At 54.3% G+C, this 19,551-nt stretch overlaps 1 protein-coding gene across 6 annotated transcripts in view; it reads left to right on the top strand.

The window, feature by feature from the left end:
* The first annotated feature begins 13,585 nt into the window (after window positions 1-13,585).
* CERS4 (ceramide synthase 4) overlaps window positions 13,586-19,551 on the top strand; it is a 30,581-nt gene continuing 24,615 nt past the window's right edge. Inside the window, exon 1 of one of the 6 annotated variants that reach the window (XM_073220575.1) lies at window positions 13,586-13,731. Coding sequence is in view for 2 of the 6 variants with exons in the window: in XM_037018038.2 (XP_036873933.2) it covers window positions 14,188-14,191 (4 nt within the window). In the remaining 4 variants the exon portion in view is untranslated. Of the gene's footprint in view, window positions 13,732-13,790; window positions 14,192-19,551 lie in introns of those variants that run through there. The other 5 variants (XM_017645255.3, XM_073220576.1, XM_037018038.2 and 2 more) reach the window with 5 other exon arrangements.

Here is a 19,551-nt window from a genome sequence, read left to right as displayed (position 1 = left end):
GACGGTCCGAAGATGTGGTGGGGGGCTGACAAAATCATCTCGGAAGTTCAGGGAAGGCTGAAGAGGTGAAGAGAAGGGTAACACAGTTAAGAGAAGAAAGGAGGCCTTCGTGGACATGGAAGCACATCGTACGCCTAGAATGATCAAAACACCATTGCTCTCGCAATAAGCTCTGAGACAGTCATGGACCAAGAAAATCTTGCATGCATGTTGTTGCATCTGTGTAATTTTTTGCATAACTAAGTCGGTATCACAGATCAGTAAATGGTGATATGACAGTTAGTTCACTGTTGAGAGACTGGGGAAAGATCCTTATCTCATACTACCTCAGAACCACTTTAGGATTGCATTTAGCCATACACGACCAAAAAAAAAAAATCATTATATTTTTTTTGGCATTAGGCAACATTTTGGTATTCCTCATATAACATGAAGTCTGAACATAAGGAGCCTAGCGTTGCTGTGCCGCCCCCACAGTGCCGGCCGGCACCTAGACTCCTTCCATGTTTTTACATCATCATCCTTAGATATGTGCCTGTTGTCCTCAGATCTCAAGATGGCTGCTGTGCTTCCAGCCATTATGACCATCCTCCAGGCAGTGGGAAAAGGGAAGGATTATGTGTAAAAAAGGTAGGAATGGCAGAGTTTTCCTCTCTCATCAGAAAAAAAAAACAGTAGCTCTTCAGAGGCCCAACCATCCATGTCCACTTACATCTCACTGGCCACAAACAGGTCACACGGCCACTTCTAGCTACAAGGGAATCTGGGGACAGTTGTATTTTAAACTGAGCATGTTGCTGCTCCAGACAAAATCAATTTTTTTTTAGTAATGAAGAAGGGAAAATGAGTACCAGGCAGCAAAGCATCTTTGAAAAAATACCTGCAAACAAATTGCAGGGGTGTGACACTCTGCCTCCCAGATGACCTGCTGCAGCCCTCACCTTCTGATAGTCGAGTCCCCCACCCATGCCACATCAGAGGTGGGTGACCTTTGTGGCCAAGGACATTATGTAAAAGGACAGTGTGGGACTTGCAAGGCACGGCCGCGCCTTGGTCGTTTGCAGGGCTCGGCACCTTCTTCCTGTAAAAGGCTAGGTAGTAAAAATGTTATGCTTCACGAGCCATACCCTGCCTGTCACAATGACTTGACCTGCTGTCGCAGCATAAAAACAGCCACAGCAAATGTGTGAACACACAGGCCTGGTTGTGTGCCAACTAAGCTTACAAAAGCTGACAGTGGGCCGGATTATCCCACAGGCTGTGGTCTGACCACTCCTGGTCTTCTGAATTGCTCCGTCTGGTGGAAGCCAGCCACGCTGCGGAGAGAGGCCCATATGCTGCAATGCTGAGGCATCCCACCCACAGCCAGCACCAGCTTGCCAGCCACGTGAGCGACCCACCTTCAAAATGAATTCAGCCAAGCCTTTTATGACATCTGAGCGTGACCGCCCCCACCCACCGAGGAAGCCTGGGCTACAACCTCCTGGCCCAGCCGCTCCCGAGTTCCTGATCCGCAGACTATTGGGAAGATAATGGCTGTTCTATTGCTGTTTCCAGCCACTACATTTTGGGTTGACTTGCTTTGCAGCAATAGCTAACAAATACAAAGATGACCTGGAGAGCTAAGTATCTAAAAAGCAAACTACGCACATGCACGGGACTAGAAGAAAACAGAAGGAAGTAAAAGAATTGCAAAACTCTGTGATTTCAAAGCTCTTCCTAAGCTTAAGAGCAGTGACAAATGGGAAAGGAATGTCCTCGTGTCCATCTTTAAGCTTACATAAATCAATTTGTAGTAATATTTCAACCAAGAGATGGAAAAGCCAGCAAACCGGGAAATCACAAATACTCCTGGTGAGCCAGGGAAGCCAGCCGTGTTGAGACCCCTCATTCAGGCTCACGAATACTCGAAGACACCAACCGCTGCTTAAAAATGAAACTATTTTTGTCTATTTTAACAGTGACTTTTTTTAAAACTACAGAATCTTGCCTTAACTTGTTGCTTTCCACAAAAATTATACCCTTCCGGACAGCATTGGGCAATGTAGAGCAAGAATCATAAAATGTTTATCTTTTTCAAGCCAGTACTTTCACTTCTGAGAATTCATTCTGGAGAAATACGAGAAGCAGGCAAACATTTACACGTAATGATACTCATGGTGGCGTTCTCATAATAGCAGAAAGCCCAAGGTGCGCAGCTAAGGAGACTCCAGAACAACGACGTGATAAAATCTATTCTGTAGTCATTTAAAAGTGTTTCTCCCATTTTCAACAATATGGAAAGGCTTTCCTAATGATAAAGATTGTTTTTTAACTGTTTGGAAAGTGTTTTCATAACATCTAAGAATAAAAGCTGCATGCAGATGGAATCCAGTTCTTTTTCTAGATTTTTCTGTGATTTAGAATCCTGTTACCTACAGGGCAAAAGAACTGACATTTACCACTGGTGAGAATGCAAAATGGTCCAGCCACTCTGGGAGCTGTGTTACTTACAAAACTAAACCTGTTCTTACGATGGGATCCAGCCAATCACGCTCTTTGGTATTTACCCAGAGTTGAAGGCTATGTCCACACACGGATGTTTATGACAGCTTTATTCATAATTGCCAAAACTTGAAAGCAGCCAAGATGTCTTTCGGTAGGCGCGTGGATCAGTAAACGGTGGGACATCCAGACAACTGAATATTAGTACTCAAGAGAAATGAGTCATCAACCTTGAAAAGACAGGGAGGAAATTAAACTGCATATTGTTAAGTGAAACAAGACAATCTGAAAAGTCTACACACGGTATGATTCCAAACTCTAGGACATTCTGGAAAAGACAAAACTCTGGAGACAATGAAAGAATCAGTGGCTGCCAGGGGCTGGGGGAGAGGGGGGGCGCTGAGACTTTAAAGGGGCTGTGGGAGGGAATCTTGGGGGAACTGGGTGATGGAATTGTTCTGCATCCTGCCTGTGGTGGTGATGCAAACCTGTGCACATGTTAAAATTCACAGAGCTGCATAAAGGGCAAGTCCATTTTTTTCATTGCCGAAAAAGAAAACCCTGTTGTCAGATCTTCAGCTGTCCTCGGGGTCCCTGTGGTGTTTTGTGCTCTGAATCAAGGGCTGGCATGTCTGGACTTGTTGGAAGTTTCCAGATGCTCACAAAAATGCTCAAGGCTGCATTTCTTGCAGCAATTTCCAGGGTCTGCAGCCCACCCAGGGACCCTTTCCTGTGGAGCCCCACCCTGTCCATGGAAACCCAGGGCAAATTCTAGTGAACCCTCGGCACTTTCCTTAATTGCGGGTCCTCCTATGACCCCACCTCAGCAGTGGCCGCACCAGTCACCCTGACACTCAGCCAACGATCGGTACATCATTCTTCATTGTCTCCTTCTCCACCCAGTCAGTCACCTAGATCTGTCGGCTTTACCTCCGGAATGCCTCCTAAAACTTCTTCCAAAATATCTGCTGTAGAAACATCTGACAAAGGACTTGTGTCCATCATATATAAAGAGTTCCTGAAAATTAACAAGAAAAAAAGAGGAAACCCCAAAGGAAAAGTGAGCTTTTCACAAAAGGTCATCTCCAAATAGCTAGTAAATTAGATGTTTGACCTCACGAGTCACCAGGGAATGCACAGTAAAACCACAATGCCATGCCACGCCACACCTACCGGAACGCTTCTACGCCGTTGGTGGGAGTGTCAAATGACAAACCACTTTGGAAAACTCTTTGGCAGTCTCCACAGTGCTGAATAAACACCTACCCTATGACTCCAAAGAGGAAACTCAAAGGAAACGCACACTTACACTCACCGAAACACCTGAAAGAACGGTCACCACACCTCTGCTTTCAACAGCCCCAAACTAGAAACCATGTAAATGCTCTCAACACAAGGATGGGTTTTTGTTTGTTTGTTTGTTTGTTTTATTGAAGGGTAGTTGACACACAGGATCACATTAGTTTCAGGTGTACAACACAGTGATTTAACATTTATATACATGATAATTCTAGCTACCAGCTATCACCATACCAAGTTGTTACAATATTTTGACTATATTCCTTATGCTATACATTACATCCCGGTTACTTATTTATTTTACAATTGGAAGTGTGTACTTTTTTTTTTTTTTGTGAGGGCATGTCTCATATTTATTGATCAAATGGTTGTTAACCACAATAAAATTCTGCATAGGGGGGGGTCAATGCTCAATGCACAATCATTAATCCACCCCAAGCCTAATTCTCGTCAGGCTCCAATCTTCTGAAGCATAACGAACAAGTTCTTACATGGAGAACAAATTCTTACATAGTGAATAAGTTACATGGTGAACAGTACAAGGGCAGTCATCACAGAGGTTTTTGATTTTGCTCACGCATTATGAACTATAAACAGTCAGTTCAAATATGAATATTCATTTGATTTTTATACTTGATTTATATGTGGATACCACATTTCTCTCTTTATTATTATTATTTTTAATAAAATGCTGAAGTAGTAGGTAGTTACAAGATAAAGGTAGAAAGCATAGTTTAGTGCTGTAAGAGGGCAAATGTAGATGATCAGGTGTGTGCCTGTAGACTAAGTGCTAATCCAAGCTAGACAAGGGCAATAAAACAAGGGATGGGTTTTTTGACTTCACAAAAAAGACCACTTTGCATTTGACTTCACAAAACAGAAGGCTATGTCGCAATGATTCTCCACTGGGGGTGATTTTTGCCCCTAAGGGGGCATTTGACAATGTCTGGAGACATTTTTGATCATAAGGACTTGGAGGGATGCGCTGCGGGCATGCCATGGGGAGAAGCCAGGTGCTCCAGGGGGTGGGACCACAAAGGATTATTCAGCCCTACATGTCAGCAGTGGTGAGAAACTCCACTCTCCAGCCACGAGCACCTTGACGGCAGCTTAGAACAGTACAGATGAAACCCACCCACCTCATGCAGTGCAAGAGTGGCCAGGCGGATGGGGGTATCCTGCCTGCTTCCGTTTATATCAAGTCCAAATAACACACTAAGTGATTCAATGCTAGTCAGTCAAGTTGGGGGTTACCGTGGGTGGGAGGGACAAGGAGGTGGCCCAGCGGGGGCCCCTAGGGGCTGCAGGCTTTCTGCCCTTGACCTGGGTGCTGACTACACGTGAAACTCGGCACCCTACGTTTGGGACTTGCGCATGCTTTTCCGTACGTGTGCTAGATTTGAATAAATGTTCTGAAAGTTAAAACTCTCCCCCCTTCCTTCCACCCCAGTGCCCTCTTTAGGCCTACTTAGCTCTGCCCCTGTCTCTCTCCCCTCTCCCCAGCCCGTCCTCCGGCCAGCACCCAGGGGATCTCTGAAACAGAAATAACTCCGTGTCCCTCCCTGACCTAAACCCTTCCAGGCTCCCTATTGCCCCCAGATAAATCCCAAGTCTTTAAGGACTTTCTTGGCACCAACCCTGCTTCTTATGCAGTGTCGTCTCTGCCCACCCTCGCTGCCCTTGCACCATTCAGTTGACCTTCAGTCCAAAACATGCGGGTTCAACCCTCGAGGCTTCTGCGCCCGCTGTCCCCGGCCTGACCACCCTGACACGCTCTGGCCTCCGCGGTTCCGCTCCAGGGCCTCTGCGCAGGAGGGCTCCCCGACCTCAGATCCTTCCCTTCGCTCCCACTCGGGTCTAGGGGGCTTTTAGCCCATGGTTGATTTTTTTCATGTAAAAGACAAAAGGAAAGGCTTTGAGTAATATGCAAACATGCTTAGGTGCTGACCCCAGGGTCCTGTCCTCCAGGGAAGCCCCGACCCTCAGAGCCAATCCAGGGGATTCCTGGGCTGGGAAAAGAAGAAACCCCAGGCTTCCACAAAGGCCGCCGCCGCCTCCCCCAGTGGAGAGGAAGGCAGGGCCCCCAAAGGTCCTGAGCGTGACTGCCTGCCTCTTTCCGCCAGTGTCTGCACCCCGCGCCCGCTCCCCACCCCCCGCCCGCCCCCCAGCCCCGTCCCCCAACCCGCCCCGCACCCCCACCCCTCTCCCCCCAGCTCTGCCTGTCCAGTTGACCCCCGCCGCCCACCACCCACCTCCAGACGACTGTCCCCCGCCCCCATTCCGCAGCGGCTGTGGGAGCGCAAGTCCGGGCAGGTGGGGAGGTCCCAGGGATGGGGGCCTGAGCGAGTCCCATCACCGGCTCACACCCCCAGAGCTCCTGCACACGTCTGGGAGACTCCGCCTCCCATATCCCCGCTGGAACAGACACCAGGCGGCTCCCTTCAGGGTCACTAGACTCGCACAGACGCGGGGCTCCTGCAGCCACCCATCCACTGTCCGGAGAGTGGAAGCAGGCACCGTGGTTCCAGTGCCAGCTCGGCCGCTCACAGGCTGTGCGACCTTGGCCAGTGCCCTGTGCCTCGGCGTCCTCACCCGTGACAGGATGCGCAGCATATGCTCACAGGGCTGTTGAGAGATCCGATGAGTTCATCTAAAGCCGTTCGGCACACATGTGCCCTGTGACAGTTTGTGACTACTGTCATTTTTAAGAAGCGACACGGGAGGACATGCCCTGTGTTGGAGAAATGGCTCATCTCCAGCGTTCTCTCCTCCTCGCTCCCCCTCCCTGATGGCCCCCACGCTGTCCCTGCCCCAGGATGGTCTCTAGAGGCCAAGTTCTAGGTCCGAGTCCACCTTCCAACTGCTGCCCTTCAGTCCCACCCATCCAGCAAAGCAGCTCAGGGGCCTCCCCTGCTCCGACTGCAATGGGGGGCCAGGGCAGCGGCCCAGGCTCCTCCCATGACCCCTCCTCTGTCCTCAGGCACGGGGGCTCTCACCCATGGGCCCTCCTACCATCCCACGCCTGTCCCCTGAGCTGACAGCGGGGGCACTGCCCCTCCAGCTCAGACAGACACACCGAGCTGCCTGCCGGTGCATGCCTTCCACAGACATCTGGACTTCTCCGGTCCGACCCAGCCCCTTCCCTCCAAATGTGCCATGCACCTCCGGCCACCTAACCAGAGAGGGACATCACGCTAGGTGCACAGCCCAGGCCCACCGGGGACCTCCCTCCTACCTCCCTGTTTCCCCCCCTGTACCCCCAGTCCCCGTCATCTGGGACAGAGACCCCTTTCACTGTTTTCTCCGTGCACCTCCCACACTGCATCCCTGGTGAGCCTTTTGATTGCAAATCAGAGCGTGGCACTGTCCCCCAAAAACCCGAATGTGGCTCCGTGAAGTCTGAGCCGCAGGCCCCCAGGCCTGAACGGACAGACAGACGGACAGTCTCCCTCAGGCTGCCCCCTCAGGTCACTCTGTGCTTCTGTTTCAGTGAACCCCCTGTCTGCCCCGGCCGCACCCCTGCCCCCTGCCCCTTCAGCTGAGGGGCATTCGCCCCTTGGGAAGGTCACCCGAATCCCCTACCCATGCCTTGAACATCCTGTTCTCACCCACACACTGGCCCGGAATTACCGAGGGGCCTCCTGGTTAGCTGCAGCTCACTGGTCCCAGAGAAAAGCCCCTCCAATTAGCATGGGCACCAAAAGCCCGGAGCAGGAACCAAAGCCTTCATTGCGAGGAACTGTTTCTTTGAAAAACAGAGCACGGATTATGACAAGGAGTTCATCCTACTTCACAGCTAACACCACGTGAGCGATGACCGAAATTACAGGCCAATTCTCGCAACGAACAAAAGAGAAGAATTCATCGAGGGTTTTTTGGAGGGGGGGCATGCCCGCTCCCATTTGTGTTTAATAATTCACATGTAATATTTTAATGGGATTCTGGAAAGAGTCATTTTTGGGGAAAACAGATACACACACACAAAGGAAACAAAACACAAAATGCTTGGAGAATATTGAATCGGTGAAGTCCTCCCCCCAGGACCTGGGCCTGTGACCCTATTTGGAAGTAGGGCCTTTGCAGCCAGGCTCAGATCAAGGTGGGGTCCTACTGGAGTAGCAAGGGCCTTAAATTCAGTGATCAGTGACCTTACAAGAGACCCTTGGACAGAGAGGCACAGACACGCAGAGGGGGCGGCTGTACGAAGACGGGGGCAGTCAGGGGTGCGGGTCTACAAGCAGGGAAGCAGCGCGGATTGCCGGCAGCCACAGAGGCTGGAAAGAGGCACGGAAGATCCCTCCCTGGAGCCTTCGGAGGCAGCATGGCCCTGCGGACACCCTGACTTTGGACTTCACACTTTCAGAATGTGAGAATACATCTCCGGTGGTGAAGCCACGCAGCTGGCGGGGCTTTGGTACGGCAGCCCCAGGGAGACACACCTGGGTTTTGCTCTGGCTTACCCGAAGGTCAGGTCACTCTCCCTGGAGCAGCCTGTCTTGCCTTTACCAACCGCCACTTTCTCAATGTTTACTTATTCCTCCACCTGACCACGCAGTCTTCCTTGGTCCATAGCTTGGCTGTGTTTTCGGTCCCTCCAAGTTGCAAGACATGTGGTATAATTTTGCAATCAACTTGCATTGTGTTAACATTGTTTTGGCAGGGGTGGGGGTGGGGGGTACGGGGTGGGAAGGATGTTTGCAACATCTCACAACCAGAGAATGACTGATCCAAACAGAAAGAAGAAAGAAAAAAGCCACACTCCCTGGGTGCAGTGGCAGACAAACCTGGAGGGTTCAGGTGGGGACTGACTTCCTAAATCATCGCACTGACAATGCAGCTTCCTTTTGTACCTGAAGACGACCCTTCTTGGGGACCTGACAGCCTTAGGGAGCTCCCCAAACTGCACCACTAAAAGTTGGGTAATGCAGTGTAGGCTGTTCACCTAACTAGTAGAGTTAAAGGTGGATTCCCTACCTCACACCTAACCTCATAAATTTCTGGTAGATGAGAAAAATGAAATCATAAAAGTACTAGGAAACAAACATGAGAGGCCTTTTAAAAATAATAATTTGAGAAGTAGGTAAAGCCTTTCTAAGAAAAAAAAAACATAAAAGCCACACAAGAAATAGGTAAGTCCAACTTTCTAAAGATCCAAATAGACACGTGGGAAAAAAAGATAGAAACAAGATAAAAATACAACAAGTATGTGGGGGGTGGTATTGCAGCTTGTATCAGAGAATAAGAAGTAATTTTCTTAGTGTTAAAAAGAACTTCTAGGTGTATTTCATCAAAATATTTTTTAAAAGAGCCTCTATAGATCATTTTTTTAAAAGTCTGACAACTAAAAGAAATTTTTTTTTCTGGGAAAACAAATGAGATCCACGCTTTAAAGACTAGGGAGTTGTTCAGCTTCATAAAAATGCAAAGTAGAGGTGCATCATTTGTAACATCTCAGATGAGCAAAGTTTGATAGCACTGCTACTGTGAAGGGTAGGGAACTTGGCAATAGCTATCAAAATTATACCCATTTATGCCCTCTGACCAGAATTCTACTTCTAGGAATTTATGGAGATCTATTCACACTGTCTTGACATTATCTCTGCACCAGATTATTCATTACATTGTTGCTTAGATTAGAAGCAACCTTCTTGTCTATTGATAAGGGACTGGTTTCCTTAAAAGAACAAGGTGTTGATAAGCTGTCCAACTCTGTGACTGTATTAAAACATCTTGGCTTGAACACTGTAAATTGGGGAATTGGACAGCAGGTGTGAATTCTATCCTTAAAGGTTTTACCAAAATAAATAAATAAATGAAACACTCTCCCTTTCAAAAAAAAAAAGGGGGGGTTCTTTTATGTGTTAATACAGCAGAGCTCCTTGGAATATTAAGTTAAAAAACAAATTCTGGCTTCCTCAATAGAGAACTACCATATCAGGCAGCGATTCCTCTTTTGGGTCTGTACCCTACAGAATTAGAAGCGGGGTGTCAAAGAAATATCTGTGCATCCGTGTTCACAATTCACACGAGCCAGAGAGTGGAAGCAACCAAGTGTCCCTCAACAAATGACAGGATAAATAAAATGTGGTCCGTCCATTCCATGGAATATTACTCAGCCATAGAAAAGAACAAAGCTCTGATACATGGTACAATGCGGATGAACCTTAAAAACGTGCCAAGTGAAGTAAGCCGGGCACAAAAGGAGAAATGGTGTATGAGTCCACTGCTATGAGGGACCTCATACAAAAGGTGCACAAGAATGTGTAAGGTGTAAGAAGCCACTTATGGAGCCTCCGGGGGTAAAGCTGCAGCCTGGGAATCTTCCCTCCACCCTGAAACCCTCACAACAGCTTTTGAATGTTATGTATGAACTGTTTCAAAACACTGCAACGAGCATCAGACATTAGCTCCTATTTTAAAAACCCTTAAAGATAAAACTCCCTAGATTTTTTCTAATCTAATCTAGGGTTGGGGATGGTGTCTTGGGTCATTGGCATGGAGGCTGCTGTCCCAGCGGTGTCCCAGTGAGTCACCTCACCTCCCACAGGATGGCAAACTGTCACAGTGTGCTCAGGACTGCGCAACAGGAGGCCTGGAGTCCCAGGCACACTGGACTGGTGGTCACAGTACCTCCTGGCCCGGGGTATTTATTAATTTGTTGCACAGATGGATGAGTGTGGATGTTGCAAGCCAGGGATCTGAGTCTGCTCGGGTGAGAGCAGGTAAGGAGTGGGGGTCCTCTGTGCCCCGAGCCTGGTACCCCACAGCCCCAACACAGCAGAGGGAGAGAAAGCTGAGGCTGACAGAGAACAAGCCTTCAGGAGGGGCTGGGTTGCAAGGGGCCTCCTTCCCCTGGCTGTGTGGCCTGGGGTGGCTTCCTGCCCCACTGTGGGCTTGTGTGCTCACCCAGTAAATGGGACTGTCAAATGCATTTGCGTCACAGACACCACTGGACAAGCTTATGTCTGCAATGCTCTCAGCACAGCATCTGGCACCAACCTGGTCACGCTTTTCCCCCACCCAGCGGCCAGGAAATGCAGGCTGGCTGGTTGGCTGGCATCACCCACTCAAACCAGTTAGCCTGCTGCTCTGGCAGCCGGAAGGCGCTGGCAGGAGGGAAGCAGCAGGGTGGAGAGGTGGGGCTGCTTGGGGAGAAGAGTTTAGACTCAGCGCCTGCTCGGCAGAGGACGTGGAGACTCAGACACATACATAGACACCCCCACAGACAGACAGCCACACAGCCACACACACACACACACCTATAGACACTCAGACAGACACACACACAGGCACCCATTGTGTACCAGGCCCTGTTGTGTTAGGGTCACAGGGGTATCAAAGCAGACCCCCTGCCCTTGGGGTCGGGGAGACACTCTCCGGGGCGGGGGTAGTCAGTGATCAGGATAAATACAGGGCCGAAAGCAGGTAGGACTGAGGATACGGAGCTGGGGCGGGGATGGTCGGATGGCTGGGGCAGGGTGGGCTTTCTCTAAAGCCCCCAGAGGGCAAGAGAAGTGGCCCTGTGGACACACAGGAAGGGCGTTCCAGGCAGAGGGCACAACATAGGGTTCTCCACTGCCCCTCCTCCCTGTCCTGTCCCCTCCCCAAGCCCTGACTCAGGACGTTCGGATGCAGCAACTTGGGGACAGGATCGAGATGACTTTGGTGGGGAGGGCTTGATGGGGTCAAGACGGGAGGGGATGGCAGCGCAGGCAGGACCCTAGCAGGCCGGGGGGTCTGTATGAGTCTCCCAGGGCCACAGTAACGAATCATGGCAAACTTAACACACATTCGGTATCTGATAGCTCTGGAGCTCAGAGCTTGTCGTGGGTCCCTGTGCTAAAATCGGGGTGTGTGCAGGTCTGCGTTCCTTCTGCAGCTCTAGAGAGAGTGGGTTTCCTTACCGTTTCCAGCTTCTAGAGGCCGCCCACGTTCCTTGGCTCATGGTCCCTTCCTCCTCCTTCAAAATCAGCAGTAGAACATCTTCCACCTGGATGGGGGCTGGTCAGCCTCCCAGTCCTGCTGTCCTCTCTTTGCTCACCCCTGCCACCACCTGGCTCAGCTTAATCCCCTGGACTCACTCATCTCTCAGGGTTCAGATGTCACCTCCTCCAGGAAGCCTGCCCTGAAGACTCCGGGCTCTGCCTCCACAGTTCCCCAGCTGAATACGGATGGGTGGCAGGAGGCCAGGGGAAGGAAGACATGGTGGGGTAGCAAGAAGCAGTCCAACTGCAGAAAATCCAGCCCGTGTCCCTTCTGCCAGGCTCACTACTTCCCCCAGCCTCCCCACCTTTGCCCGCACAGGATCTCCCACCTGAAATCTGGCCCAGGCCTCGGCTCAGCCGAATCCTCTTTTGAGGGCCGCCCCCTCCCAGAGAGCTTCTGCTTCTCCCCTGGGACCTGGACCGCCGCATGACATGCTGCCACGTCACCTATGTCTCTATTACTATAAGTGGCGTGTTCTGAGCACCCCAGGGTGCCAGGCATAGTAAAAAGGAGCTACTAGTGACAACTGAGAAAAGTGGCTGCATCAGCTTCTTTTTCCCTGTGTGTCCAGGAGGCCTTGGGGGGCGGTAGGGCGAATAAAAGGGTCAATGGATGGAGGGCATCATGAGAGGGGGCTGAGGCCTGAGTGAGAGGGATGCACACATTTGGAAAGGGAGAGTGGCGAGCAAACAGCAAGGGCAGAGAGCCGGAGCCTGGACGGGGAGGGACGGGTTCTCGAAGCCCTACCCCTTCCCGCTGTGGAAATCAAATCCCTACGGTGTGAGGCAACCTACTTAGGGCCCCAGACTTCCCCCACCTGGGCCTGGGTCCGCTTCTGGGATAGGCTCATTGTCCAAAGGTGAAGCCAGCGGCCTGGATGACACGTGGCTGGACGGCAGCTCCAGAATCCTCCCCTCCCTTCAAACGGCACCTGGACCGTGAGGCCCTGGATGATCAGAAATCACCCTCGGTTTACCGGCTGGCCCCTCCCTGATCCTACCCGCTGCTGGTCACGGGTTACTTCCAGGTCACTTTCCGTTCCACCTGGCAGGAGGTCCCGGGGCCGCGCCACCACCCTCACTGGGTTATCTCCAACCCTATCCCACCAGGTCTGCCGCAGGACCCTTGCACCCCACCGAGCCCGAGCCCGCTACCCTCCATGCCTCCCAACTTCCAGGGCGGCCCTACGGCGCCCAGCTCTGCGCCTGGCTGGCGCGCGCCTTGCCCCACCACCACGTACTGGGCGGGCTTGGCGGGCCAGCCGGACCGAGTTCCCAGACTCGGGGCACCTGGGGGTGGCCTCTGAGGCCCGAGGTGGAGTGCGGGCCTCCCCGGGAAGGCCCAGACGCGCGCTCCGGCGGCTCAGGGCGCCCTCAGTGCGTAGGCAAAGGCGCGGGTCAGAGCCGAGCCGGGAGGCGGGGCCCGGGGCCGCGCGGCCAGCAGAGAAGCGGGGCCCGACTGAATACGCAGCGGACAGTGACGGGTTCAAAGGCCACAGATCAGGCACGGGCGAAGCTGGCGGCTGGATCCCGGCCGAGCGCGCCTCCGAAGTAGCGGGGTAGTGGGGGAGGAGGCGGTGAGTCTGCGCGGGCCGGGGAAGCGGCCTAAAACCCGGAGGGGACGCCCCGTCCCTGCAGGCCCCGTCCCGCGCCGCGCCCCCAGGCCCCGCAGGCTCCGCCCCGCGCCCTCCAGCTCGGCTGGCCCCACGGCCCTCAGGCCCCGCCCCCGCAGCTCCGGCCTCGCATCCCTAGGCCCGCAGCCCCGCCCACTTCCCCGCCCACGCAGGCTCCGCCCCACGTCCCCCGGCTTTGCCCCCAGTCCCGCCCCCACACCCTGAGCCCGGGCCACGCGCCCAGCCTTTGCAGGGAGCAGAGTCCGGCTGACTCGTGCGGGCTGTGCGCGTCCCCGCGGTGTCCGCAGCTGCCGCCCGCGCCCGGTGCAGCAGGCTGCCTGCGCCCCCAGGTAAGTGAGCGCCCCTCGCGCCGCCCGGAACGCCACCCGCGCGGCGAGCTCCCGCCCCGCCCCTACGGCCATGGCGGCCCCTGTCCGACCCCGTCGCCGCGCCAGGGACGGCCTCTCGGGGCTTCCCACCTTGGCCCAGGCCGCCTCCCCCGAGAGACCGCGCTCCCCGGAGGGCCGGGGCGCCGCGAGCGCCGGAGGACGCGGCTGCGGGCCGGGCAGGAGGGAGTGGGGGCGAGCCTGGCACGGTGACGCGGGGCAATCCGGGCGCGTGAGCGCGAGGAGCGCGGCGGGGGTGTCGGCGGGTCCTCAGCGAATGCATCCGGGGCGCCCACCGGGTGCGGCCTACGTGCCAGGGCCGGGGATGCAGTCGCAGCCTGGCCGAGTAGACTGCTAGGAACCGCATAAACAGATCGTTCCATCCGGTGCTGGGCACGGGGAAGACCTCACATTAGGCAGATGGGTAAGAGTCTGGGAGGGCTTCTCGGAGAAGGTGTCACCTGGGCCTGAGCGGAGCTATCCAGGGCTTTTTAGGCCCAGGAAACAGCAAGATTCTAAGGCAGGGCCCAGCCTGGTGTGTTTGCAGAGCAAAAAGGAGGCCAGCGTGGCTGAAGCACTGTGGGCGAGGGTCAGAGGTGGGGAGAGGCTGGCCCAGGCCTCGAAGATGGCGAGAAGGGTGTGGATTACATTCTCAAGTCCACGGGGACCAGGCAGGCTGAGAACAAACTGAGTGACCTGGTCCGCTGTGTCTTCAGAAGATCCTGTAGCTCCATTGGGCAGGAGACCGGCGGGGGGCTGCTGGTTTGGACCCTACGGAAGGGATGGTGAGCAATGGGGAATCGGGGGTTCCTTTCGGCAGAACGTTGTGTGCATTCGCTGCCTGCCCAGGAGCGAGGCACGCGGGAGATGTCGGGTGTGGCAGCTGGAGTGCGCTGGGCCTTTCATTGCTTTGGTGGAAAGCGTGGGGGAGAAACTGGTTGGGGATGCTGGTGCTGTGAGTGAGTCTGACTTGCAAAAAAACCTGTGAGATGCCACCTGGAGCTGGACTCTGTGCCCAGGTGGGGGTCCCACACGGTGGAGCACAGGGGCCGAGCCGGCCGGGCTGGGGCAACCTGGCTCTGTTGCATGGGGCCGTCCCAAGATAGAAATTCGGGAAGTGTGGGACTATTTTTGAAGACCCCAGTGGCCCTACACTCAAGTCAGCCCCCATCTAGGAGCAGCTGCCAGGCATAAACACAGCTGTGGAAGGGGGGCTGCCCAGAGCCTCTCTCTGCACCCCAGGGACCCCACAGGCCCCACCAGGCAGCAGCAGGAGCAGTTGGGACCTTTCCTGCCCACCCTTCTGGTTTACCTACGGCCAGTGGAGGTGTCTTGAGTGGGGAGGGAAGAGGCGGTGGAGAAAGCTTGCAGCCTTTGTCCTTGACCTGGCTTTGTGGACCCAGGGGGAAGTTTCCTGAGCGTCAGTTTTTCATCTGTAAAATGGGTTGGTAGTAAACCGGCCCCCAGGAATGTTGAGCTCGGAGGAAGCCTGGGCTGGGAAAGGGCTTGGCTGCCCTCCGCAGAAACCCCACACCTGGGGGAGTGGAGGAGGAGGAGGTCGCAGCTCCTTGAGCCTCCCTCTTCTGCTCTGAGCAGCGGGAGGCCTGCGTAACTGAGCGCCAGACCCAGGGCCTTCTGCAGCTTGACTGAGTCGGGCGGGTGAGGTGTTTGGCCCAGCGCCCCGTGTGGAGTGATCACCCAGCACAGGAGCCCCTGGGGTGACTGGTTGGCAGGAGGCAGCAGGCCTCCCAGCACCCCCGGGATGCCCACAGGAAAGCAGGCGCCGGGCCACGTGCCCAGACTCTGCAGGTTTGTGCCTCTCTTTTATCTGGGCCCTGCAGACTGGCCGGTTTCCGCTGGCCATATGGTCCTGTCCTGACGTTTGGGAGTTCAGTGTCCTTAGGCTAGTGATATCACGCCCTCCACACTTGTTTCTTCCCCTGTAAAAAGGGACTAACAGCAGTCATTACCTCAGCACAATGCCCAGCAGTTAGTTAGCACCTTCAGAGCCCCGTGCCTGGAGGGCTGGGGCCGTCAGGAGTGATCTGATTCAGCCTCAGGAGAGGTCAAGGAAGGCTTCTTGGAGGAGGGAGCCACTCATGGGCACTTTACTAAGGATGATTAAGCGTTACTAGGCAGAGAGACCAGTAAGCGAAGCTGTGGAGGGGAGAAGAGAAGCTGCAGGGCGCCTGGGAGAAGCGGGGTGAGCACTGTGGAAGCTGGACCCCGGGGAGGAGAGGATGCGAGAGAAATGGGTCCCGCATAGGTTGGAGGTGGGGCAGGAGGGTGTGGCGGCTGAAGAGCCACTGAAAGGCAGGCAGGATGCAGGGCAAGGCCGCAGTGTTCTTGGCATCTGGAAACTGCGATGCTGCCAGATGCCCAGGTGGGCGTGGGGTGCAGGGCACACCTTGAAGAAAAGCCTGGAGCTGGGGACACCTCCCCACCCAGGGGGTTGGAGCGGGCAGGGCGGAAGGAAACCAGGAGGGGGTGGCCAGACAGAAGCCTCGGGAGCCACAGCTTCAAAAAAAAGGAAATGGTCAGCCCAGCTGGTTTCTGGATCCCCTGCTGGGATAATTCAGGGGGAGGCAGGGGGTGTTCTTCCCTTATCTGGCTGTCCTACCCCCACCCCTACCTCACGCCATTCAGAGTGGGCTTTTTTACTTTGCTGCCCCTGAATAGGCCCTCTGACCCTGCCCTGCTCAGAGCGGCATAGAGGAAGCTTTTCTCCTCCCTCAATCTGGACTTTATACCTTCATTAATGTGATGCTGTCAAACCAGTTCCTCACACTCAACTGGCACGTGCTCAGCTATCGCCCCTCCCCCTCTAGGGCTCCCAACCCCCTATTTTGCCTCAGGGTCCCACCGACTTGTGTGTCTGAGGAAGGGTGAAGCCCTTGCCAGGCACGCTCCCAGAGGCCCCCTCTACCTCGTGCTTGGCCCTGCCTCCCTTCCATATCTGTCAGTTATTTATTGAGCACATGTTTATGAAGTGCCTGGACTGGGCAGTGCTGGGAACTAGCTGGGAACAAAAAGAAGCTTCACTGCCCCTTGCCAGAAAACGTCCATGTTGCGGATGTTCTCAGAGAAGGGACTTGGGGATGGAGATGAGACCTGAATGATGAGAAGGAGCCAGACAGGTGGACATCTAGAGGAGGAGCATTCTACGCAAAGGGACTGGCACGTGCAAAGGTCCTGGGACAGGACCGGGCCTGGCAATGTTGGAGGAACAGCAGTAAGGAGGCCTGCATGGCTGGAGCAGAGTGAGTGGGGCCAGAGGCGGGATAGAGGGAGGAGGGGCAGACAAAGAGACCGAGGGTCTTAGGGCCCCCCAGACTAGCAGCAGCAGACCTCAGGAGGGTCCTTGCTGGAAGAGTGAGGGGTTGTCGGGCCCTGCTGCTTTGTGGCTTCCAGGGGGGTTGTTTTGGTACTTTGTCCCCTGTGTGCAGCAGTCATCCCGTGACCTTGAAGGCAAGGAGGCTGCCAGGAGGAAGAAGAGAAAACCACCCCTTTTTCCTGGTGGGCAAGGCTTCTCCACTTCACCCTGCACTTGGTGGGCTCCGCTGGCCTGAGAGACTCCCTCGGCTGGGGGCAGGAAGTAGCCGGGGCGGTGGGGGGGCGCTGATGGCAGGTTTGGAGGAGGAGGCAGGACAGAGCTGGGTGTTGCAGCAGGATATTCTTCCGTGGCAAGAGCTCTAAGGGACGCAGGAATGGCAGGCAGGGGCCCGGCTGGCTGGGCCTTGGGTTGAGCAGCAGGAACCAAAGCAGATGTATTTTGAGGATGGTTCGGCTAGCCGGCCAACACCAGATGGAGCAGAAAGGACTCAGCTTTCCCTCCCTGTGCCCCGTGTGGGCAAGGGCCTGGTTGCCTGGGCCTGGACGTCCTTCCCGTCCCCCCGCACCGACCCAGCTGTGCCCCAGACCTCTCCAGCTTCAGAGGCTCTCCTGAGGGGATGTACACTCAGACCCAAGGACCTAGATGGGAGTTGCTGCTCAGCCGAGACACTGTGACCACGACTATACTGTGCAAACTAGGGGAGGGTGCACCTCAGGGCAGCTCCTGCTGGCCCTGACTCAGGCATGGTAATGATCCTGGCAGGTGCGAGGGAGCCCCAGCTGGGCGGGGAGTGGGACTGAGCTACTGGGTGATGGGGAGGGACCAGGACAGTGACGGGAAGGGGGAGCAGGCAGGTAGCGCTGCACATGTCTGCCTCTGGGTCTCATTTCTGTACCTGAGATGCTGGTTAGATAGGCACCTCCCTGCCCTCCCCTTTTGCCCCGCAGCCCTCTGTTCCCGTGGGCTTCCTTTCTGTGTCTTGAAGCTACCACCCTGGCACATACCTCTGGGCCTTTGCAGGGACTGTTCCCTCTGTCCAGAATGCTGTGTCCCCACAGCTTCTTCTCTTAGCCTTTTCCTCCGACATTACCTTCGTAGGGAGAGACCCTTCTGACCTGGTATATGGTAGGTGCCCAGTAAGTGTTTGTGACGTGGCAGGGTGGTCAGCTGTGAAGACAGGCGGCCTTAGGTCCACATCCCAACCCTCTACTTCCCACTTTGTGCCCTCGGGCGACTATGCCTGTTTCTCCAGCTGCGAAACATGGACAACAGCGGCACATGGCACTGGACATCTGTTACAGCTTTCTGGGGGTCTGGCCAGAGACTAGAAGCCATTGGGGGTACTTTAGACCCTGGACGGGACACTTGAAATATTCCCATGTCTTCCCAGAATTTTCTAGAAGTGTGTGGAAAGTGAGGGCCATCAGAACCTCTGAAGAGGTCATTTTTATTTTTTAATCCTCTTCATGGACTTTGAATCTTTCCCTTTAGGATACAAAAATGATTTCCATAGACCATTTTCCAGGACAAATGCCATGACCAGAAGGTAGATGTTGTTGTCTGTACCATTTTCCAAAGGGCAAACTTCTAACAGTAAAATCTGATTTCTCCTCCACGGCCAAGTGTCATGTTTTCCTGTGTAATGAGAGCTCAGGGCGATCCTGGCCTGCAGCTCAGATGGCGATTCTCGGAGAAGGGGTCGGGTCGCACCCAGGCACCCACAAGCTTCCCCTCACATGGTTCTCACTGGCCAAGTAGCGGTTTGGGATTTTTGAAGCACAGGCTGTTTTACACACAGGATTCTCCTGATTTGGCCGAAGTCCTGAGATGTAGGCGTGGGGCGTGCTTACTGCACCCCGGGGCCTGTGTGAGCACTGGGAAGAGGGGTGTGCCCAATGCTGGTCCTAGATTTAGTGAGGTTGGTCCTGAGGGGTTAGGTTCTCACAGCGTCTTCCCAGGACCCAGCAAGAGTCTTGGCGCTTGAGTTGCCAAAATTAAAAAAGTCTCTTGTGGTGACTTCTGCGTCGAGACGCGAGCCAGCCAAAGGGCCACAACTGCTCACCTGGGTCCCCCTGTTCCAGCCTGGGACCGAACTCATGCAGGGCTGGAATGGGCGTAACCAAGTGAAATTTTGGAAACGGGTAAGAAGGTCGTGCCTTTAGGACTCTGGGTGATCCCAGAGAACACAGGTCGTGGGCAGAGGTATTACAGGTGTAGCCACCAAATAGTTCTTTGCTAAGAAACAGGCTGAATCTCTGTCGTTACTGAAGTCATCTGCAGTCACCGCCCTTGGAGAATTTTAGCGACATTACATTTGTGCTTTGCCAAGGCGTTGGCATTGCTCTACCCGCATGTTTGTGACTTGGCGTCCCTGGGGGGGAGGTAATATTCAAGCCAGGGCCTGCGTCGTGGCTGGCGCTGGACGCTGGTAGGATCTGGACCTTGCTGAC

Source organism: Manis javanica, chromosome 13 (assembly GCF_040802235.1).
Source record: "Manis javanica isolate MJ-LG chromosome 13, MJ_LKY, whole genome shotgun sequence".
NCBI lineage: Eukaryota > Metazoa > Chordata > Mammalia > Pholidota > Manidae > Manis > Manis javanica.
The sequence above is the reverse complement of the archived record's forward strand: the minus strand, read 5'-3'. Positions and strand labels throughout refer to the sequence as shown.